This window comes from Garra rufa, chromosome 22 (assembly GCF_049309525.1).
Source record: "Garra rufa chromosome 22, GarRuf1.0, whole genome shotgun sequence".
Taxonomy (NCBI): domain Eukaryota; kingdom Metazoa; phylum Chordata; class Actinopteri; order Cypriniformes; family Cyprinidae; genus Garra; species Garra rufa.
Genome location: NC_133382.1, coordinates 37,051,139 through 37,059,115, shown reverse-complemented (window position 1 = coordinate 37,059,115; position 7,977 = coordinate 37,051,139). Strand labels below are relative to the sequence as shown.

The 7,977-nt window shown below is 32.0% G+C and overlaps 1 protein-coding gene across 1 annotated transcript; it reads right to left on the bottom strand.

Moving 5' to 3' along the window:
• Window positions 1-362: 362 nt before the first annotated feature.
• Window positions 363-6,716, bottom strand: clrn3 (clarin 3). The gene is made up of 3 exons (XM_073828577.1): window positions 6,377-6,716; window positions 4,033-4,218; window positions 363-2,293 (listed from the first exon to the last, which is right to left on the bottom strand). Exons 1-3 carry the CDS (start codon window positions 6,606-6,608, stop codon window positions 2,022-2,024), a joined length of 690 nt encoding a protein of 229 aa, XP_073684678.1. The 5' UTR covers window positions 6,609-6,716; the 3' UTR covers window positions 363-2,021.
• Window positions 6,717-7,977: the final 1,261 nt, after the last annotated feature.

Below are 7,977 nucleotides of genomic sequence, written 5' to 3'. Positions count from 1 at the left end.
ATCATGAGTTTCCTTCTTGCAGGGTGGCAGTAGAGAGCTGAATAAACACACTTTTACTGCCCCCTGCTGGATGAAGCCCAAATCACACCCCACATGTCTTATTAATGATTAATACACAATATTCATAAATTCCAAGAGCCAAAGGTTCATTTTATGCAGTGATTGTGGAAAATAACGTCACTCACGATAACCTGACATTCCTGTAATTGGATATTATCTCTTATATCATAATCTGTTAGTGTGATAGTGAGCCATTAGATTTTATTAGTCAAGTTTTAAAAGACAGTGAATCAGTGAGTGAGTAATAATTTTAAGACTGGGCCTCTCTGATTAGATAAAAAAAACTTAACACAAAATCCTCATCACTCTAAAAAGATTTATTGTTGTATGAAATAATTACAGTAATATTTACAGAATATTTGAGGAATGTATGAAACAGCAGAATTATAATATATTCACAGTTTATTATAAACAATTTTCCTCGTGGTAATATTTCATGCATGAGTAGATAAATAGTATAAGAACTAAATATTTTAACATTTCGGAAATAAAATATGCAACAAGAAAATATTAAATTGGTTTAAAGCCTAGAGGAACTCATAGAAGTAATTTGAATAGTTTTCTCAAGTAGTTACACAACATTTCTAAAACGTTTTAATGGCATTGTTCGTAAACATAAGTGGAATAAAATATTTTTAGTGGCCCATACTTAGAATCATGCTTAAAACATGCATTAGATAAAATATCAAAATAAAGGCATTTACTCTTAAAGAAACAGCACAAGCAAAATAGCTAACGAAACAAACACAAAAAGCATCTAATGCAATGACATTTTAAGTGGGATTTACAAGTCCAAATACATTTTGGGCCTTATTTTGTATGTATAGCCTATGATTAATAAAAAAAAATTTTGTGTTTTTTTTTTTTTTTAATACAAGTATTTAGTGTGAGTTTGTAACTAGCGGTTCTGTGAAGAAAAGTTCAAATTGCAAAATATGAAGTTTATATATGATAATTCAGACTTTTATTTCAGAATTGGCTTTATATATATATTAGTTCTTACAACTTCTGTTTATATTTTGCAATTTTCTCAGAATTGCAAGAAAAAAGGCTGAATTGTGAGATAGAAAGTTGCGGTTCTGAGAAAAAAAAAGTCTAAATTCGGAGTTTATCTTGCATTTGTGAGAAAAACAAAGTTGTTTTCAAAAATTGTGATATCATAATTGCAAGATTTGTATCTAACCTCAAAATTATAGTTTTTATTCTCAGAATGGCAGGTTTATGTCATGCAGTTCTTAGTTTATATATATATATATATATATATATATATATATATATATATATGTATGTATGTACTGAAAAGAAAAGTTTTTATCTTACAGAACTGTGAGATATAAAGTCAGAATTTAGTAGGCTAGATACAAAATCTGAGTTTATTACTTGCAATTCTGTGGAGAGAATTTCACATTGCAAAATATGAAGTTTATATATCATAATTATTGTAATTATAAATTGTATATTACTAAATATTTTAACATTTCTAAAAAAAAATGCAAAAAGAAAGTATTCAATTTTCTTAAAGTCCAGAGGAACTCATACAAGTAATTTGAACAGTTTTCTCAGGTAGTTACATGATATTTCTAAAATGTTTTTACAATATTTTGATGGCATTGTTCTTAAACATAGGTGTAATGAAATTTTTTAGTGGCCCATACTTAAAATCATATTTAAAACATGCACTAGATAAAATATCAAAATAAAGGCATTTATTCTTAAAGAAACAGCACAAGCAAAATAGCTAACGAAACAAACACAAAAAGCATCTAATGCAATGACATTTTAAGTGGGATTTACGAGTCTAAATACTTTTTGGGCCTTATTTTGTATGTATAGCCTATGACTAATACATTTTTAGTTCAGTTTTGCAATTCACTTCACAGTTAATGTTGCCGTTTCTAATGGATTCAGTTCAGCTCCTGTCTGAAAATCATCACCCGTTAAACAGTTGTTGTGTTTTGGGTTTAGTACATCATGATCTCTTTGGGCGCATCCTCCGTTGGTTTCTCCTGCTCTTTGCGGCGCGTGTACGCGGCGTGGACGTACAGATAGACCACCAGGATGGCCAGCAGGTTGAAGCAGATGTACGGTATCAAGAGGAAGAACCCCACCTGTAGGGCAATTTTTGGATTCCTCAACTTTGCATTGGAGTCAGCTGCTTTCACCAGCGTCTGGAACATCTCGCCCGCGTAGATGTTTGACACGTACAGAATCAGCGCCAGGGTGGCCACACATACTGGACAAGAGGTAAGACACATTAGCAAACTTTGGCATGCACAAACAAGTCCTATTGTCAATAAAGTAGTATGGAGCACTGAATTCGGATAAACAACTTGAACATGAGTGAAATCTATGTGAGGAAATTTTTCACCCTCAACAAGCCTGTATCTGCCATGAGATAAAACCTTTATATCTCAGAATTCTGACTGCAGTTTTGAGAGAAAAAAAAAAGTACTTTTTTCCTTTAGAAGTGTAAGATATTAATTCAAAATTATGGGATAGAAATTGGATAGAAAAGAGGCAGAATTTTTCTTGTGAATCTGATCATTATGATGTTTTTTTTTTTAAGAATTGTGAGATATAAAGTCAGAATTACAAGATCTAAACGTATAATTGTAAGATATAAAGTCAAAATTGTGAGATATTAGAACTGTGAATTATAAATTTGGAAGTGAATAAAAAAAGTAAATAAGAAAAAAAGTTCAATTCTTAAAATTTAAAAGTTTATATTTTGCAATTCTGAGTTTAGATTTTGTAATTCTGACTAAATATCTCACAATTGTGTGAGAAAGAGAAGAAAAAAAACAGATTTACCTCAGAAAAAGTAAGAATTGTAAGATATAAAGTCAGTATTGCGAGATTCTCAAAACTGTGAGATTTAAACTTGGAATTTAATGAAAGAAGTTTGAATTTATTAAGTTTATATCTCAGAATTGTAATATATAAAGTCTCACAATTGTGTGTAAGAGAGAAAAAAAACAGAGTTACCTCAGGTTTTTCCTCAAATTTACAAGAAAACATCAGAATTGTGAGATATAAACTCAGAATTGCAAGATATAGGCCTGGTTTCACAGACAAGGCTTAGACTAAACCAGGATTAGGCCATAGTTCAATTAGGACATTTAAAACATTTTTATAAACGTGCCTTTGGAAAAAAAACATTACTGGTATGCATCATGAGACAAAACAAAGGTACTGATATATTTTAAGATCAGTCAGTGCAAGTTTCTTTCACTTGAAACAGCTCAGATTTAAAGTCAAAATTTTGAAACTCATAACTACGAGAAGTTAAAAATCTCAGAATTAATATAAAATATAAACTCAGAATTTAGTATGCTGGGTATAAATTCAGAGTTAATAATTTGCAATTCTGTGGAGAAAGGTTTGAATGGCAACAGAATACCACAGAATTATGACTTTTTTCTTTCAATTCCAAGTTGAATTTCAGAATTGCGAGAAAAAAAGTCTGAATTGTGAGACAGAAAGTTGCAGTTCTGATAAAAAAAAAAGTCTGAATTCTGAGTTTATATATTGTATTTCTGAGAAAAAAAAAGTTTTACTATAATATCATAATTGCAAGATATAAACTCAAAATTATAATTGCGGGTCTATGTCTTGCAGTTTTTAGTTTATATATAAAAATATGTATACAAGAAATAATTCCGAATTTATATCTCACAGTTCTGAATTGACTTTGAATTGTGAGACAGAAAGTTGTAACACAGAAAGTTGTAGACAGAAACTCTTTTTTAGTTTTTTTTTATTCCATGACGGAAACTGGCTTCCATATAGCCTTGCAGATTGCTATTGGAATAACGTAATTTTGCACACAATTTTACCTGAGTAGTGATAAATGTGACCACTTTTATAATCATCTAAACCTTTTTAAACATTAAAAGATTTAAATGAAGAGGTCAAATGCAAAATAGTCTTCAAATCTCTTGGTTTGTGGCATGAATGTGTGTGTTTGCTCACCACTGAGTCCACTGCATGTGAATAGTCCTACTGGGCCCATGTAGGTCTCGTATGGGTTGCTGAAGCTGTTGTACAGTGTGACCAGAATACTGCCTGCAGACCCCAAAAGAGCCAGCGCCAGCAGGATGACAACCAGAGCGTGCAGGATAATCGGTGCGCCTGTTATTTTCGCCAGACGTTCGAACACTAAGAGCCAGGGAGACAGAGAAAAGAGTGCATTTTGGTACACATATATAATTCAGTTCTAATTAAAATGACATAAAATATTATGTAATTTGAAATATAATGACATAACCTTTGAAAAACTTCCCGTAAGCATAAAACCATGTGATTTGTATGGAATGGCGGTTCATATTCCTGCAGATTCCAAAGGTCATCTTAGTTCTAGCTTTTTCATTTACTTTTATTATGCTGTTCAGTATTAATATCATATATGATAGTCCAAAGCAGTGACACATTTACAATATGAATGTGTTTAGATAACGAAATGTCTAACCAAATGCCATCCTCACTCAAATGCTGCATGATCGTTTCTCAGAACATGCGTCAATTTTAGCATCATTTTTGCTCATTGTCTATTGTTGATAAGCAGGAGTTTTTGTTCATTTTTAGTTGATTTAAAAGATTTAGAAGTATTAAATCAGTTCTCCTGTAGTTCACACAGGTGTCCAGAATGACATTTCAATCACATTTCACAACCACAATGTGGCACAACACTGTTTGTCCTCTGTTTTCATGTTAAACACTCACAGAAAAAAGGTACAAAAGCTGTGTTTTGGGCAGTACTCTTTTAAAAGGTAAGTTTTTTTTTTTTTTTACCTCTAATTGGTGCATTTTCATCATTAGTACTTTAAAGTTACATTTTAGTACCTAAAGCATATATATTAGTATCGTAATGGCGACAGCTTTTGTACAGTACATCTGCTGTTCTCATTTGTGACCCAACAGACATATTTTTGTTCAATGTTTTGCTTAAAATGTTTGTTTTATTAAAATTTATTTTCATTTTAACATTTAATTTATACATTTTAGGGTAGTTTTGTAAATAGAAATTACGCATATGTGGCCCAACACATTTACAATATGAATGTGTTTAGATAACAAAATGTCTAACCGAATGGCATCTGCACTCAAACGCTGCATGATCGTTTCTCAGAACATGCGTCACTTTTATCATCGTTTTTGCTCAATGTCTGTTGATAAGTTTTTGGACATTTTCTGTTAAATTAGTTCTCCTATAGTTCATACAGGTTCCAGAATAACGTTCCAATCACATTTAGCGACCACAATGTGACAAAATACTGTTTGTCCTCTGTTTTCATGTTAAACGCTCACAGAAAAAAGGTACAAAAGCTGTTTTTTGGGCAGTACTCTTTTAAAAGGTACATTTTTTTACCTCTAATTGGTGCATTTTCATCATTAGTACTTTAAAGTTACATTTTAGTACCTAAAGCATACATATTAGTATCGTAATGGCAACAGCTTTTGTACAGTACATTTGCTGTTCTCATTTGTAACCCAACAGACATATTTTTGTTCAATGTTTTGCTTAAAATGTTTGTTTTATTCAAATTTAATTAAATTTAACATTAATTTTATACATTTTAGGGTTGATTCTTATCACCTTACTTACCCAGTTAAATAATTCCTTCGATAACTGCGAACATATTTTATATTACAAGCTTTCTAAAATGTTAGGTTTAAATATGCAAATGAGGCATTATTTAATGAAATACGCGCTAATTTGCATACATTTCTAGTACAAAGATCTAAACACTGGATCAAGTCAGTTTCAAAATTCTTGTTTAATTTTTTTGACATATTAGAGTCAAAGTTTTGATCCATAATTCAGATAAAACTTAGAAAAGACAGGAAACACAATTTTTTTGGGGGGAATAAAATGTTGTATAAAATCAAGCAAATTATAAATGAACAAATCCCTCTGTAAAAAACCTATATAGAATATGAACAGGAATAAAAAGGTAAGTTTGGTGTGTGTAAGTGTTACTGAAGTGGAAATTTAAGGCTCAGTATAGAAGAAAAAAATATTTTGAGAAAACGGCCTTTAAAAATATGCATTGTAATTGAAATCTATTGACACAAATAGATAAAGTGCTATAAAATAAATACTTAACAGTGTTTTTTTGGATGTTTTCTTTATACTCGTCTGAAAAAACACTAGAAAAAAAAACAGCCTTTTTGCCTGCAGTGTCTCCCCTTAAATAGAAACTGAGCTTATTATATAACTATTCAAACTTTAGTTTACAGATAACTTATATAAAAGGTTTACAATTGCATAATCTAGCATGCACAAAATTAAAATCAAGCTTTATTTAAAGCTCACCGGCCAGTCGTTTTTCAGTCGCGTCAATCCTGGGGCATTTGTCTTTGGTTTCTGAGCCATTGAAAAGGCCAGTTTTGAGAGTCGCGGATCCATTGAAGTTTTGGCCGTCTGGGCCACATTCCAAGACGGCATTGGCCCAACCAGTCGACATCCCATAACCCAATACAACTACTCCAGCAGCACACAATCCAGCACTTGACAAGAAATGCGCTAGTTTCTTCGCAGACGGCATGGTTTCTGTGTAACGTTGGCCCTATTGGTGAAAGTTTTCAAGCTTGTCAGGCAGACCTTTTGATTCCTGTCCTGTCACTAGCTGGGAAATGGAAGATCTTGGGAGGAGGTGAGGTGTTGGTGGCTGCTGGGGTCATAAAATGAGTGCTGTATAGGTTGTACTTTGTCACTGATCTGAAACCAGCACCTGGTGTTTCCCTGCAGTGGTGAAGATTTGGTCTTGGGTAGGGAAAGCTGATCGCAAATGAGCTTGTGATGAAACTCATCACCAGGAGGGTAATAAAGTCATAAAGCAATCGTCTGTACAGTCACGGACAGCTGCTCGTGTTGTCATGACATTTATGTTGGAGCTCACAACATCATAAAGACAGTGACGTGTGTTTGAACACAAAGACTAGATCAAGAAATCAGCCTTTGATGGGACAGAAGTCCTGCTTTACTGCTGAGGTGTAACCAGGACTTATCATAAGGTTTTATCATAGGGCACGTGAATGATGGCCTTGGGGGTAACATTTATGATCCTTACAGTTAATAATATGACAATAGGAGCAATGTTCGTAAATCTAATAGTTTTTTTTTTGTAATGAATATACTTTTTGTTCTATACATTTGTTGCAAACTTTTAGTTTATAGTGAAAAAAAAGAAGATCATCAAATCATTAGACATCATTAAACAGTTTAAGATTATTTATAATGGTTTCTTACAAAACAAAAACTCATCATAGGTGAGAGAACATTTTCTATTACATAAATGTTGTGCATTTCCTGAATGCTGTAGTTATTTTTAGTGCGATGCTTTTAAGATGTGCAAAGTCCATTTTCTGGTGATATGATATCACTATGGATATCACAACACACCCACAAATAAAACTAAGCACAACCAGAGATAATAAGATCACAACGTGTGTTTTTTTTTTTTTTTTTTTTACAAATGTAGCCTTCCAGAACAATACAAAACTTTTTAATTAAATTAAATTAAATAATATTTAAAAATTATATTTTAACCAGCAGTTGGCGCCTCTTGTATTTCATTCACTCTGAGAAATCAGCATTGTGTTAGTTACTGTTGTACTAATGTACAGACTAAAAATTTGAATCTTATATAAGATTAACCATTAAACTGATTTATATCTTCAATCATTTTTATTGTTTTGATTTATTTATCTGTACTTCATTATTATTTTACATAAGTAGTTTTTTTTTGCATTTTGTATTGTTGATGTCAATGATTTAATTGCGTTTAATGCGTTTAATACAAACATTTTCTTTACAACTGCTGTGCTGAACAGATGCTGCAAACTTTGAAACAGAATCTGTGTAGAATGGTACATTGCATGAATGAGATTGATAAAATGGGCGGGGCTTATCGG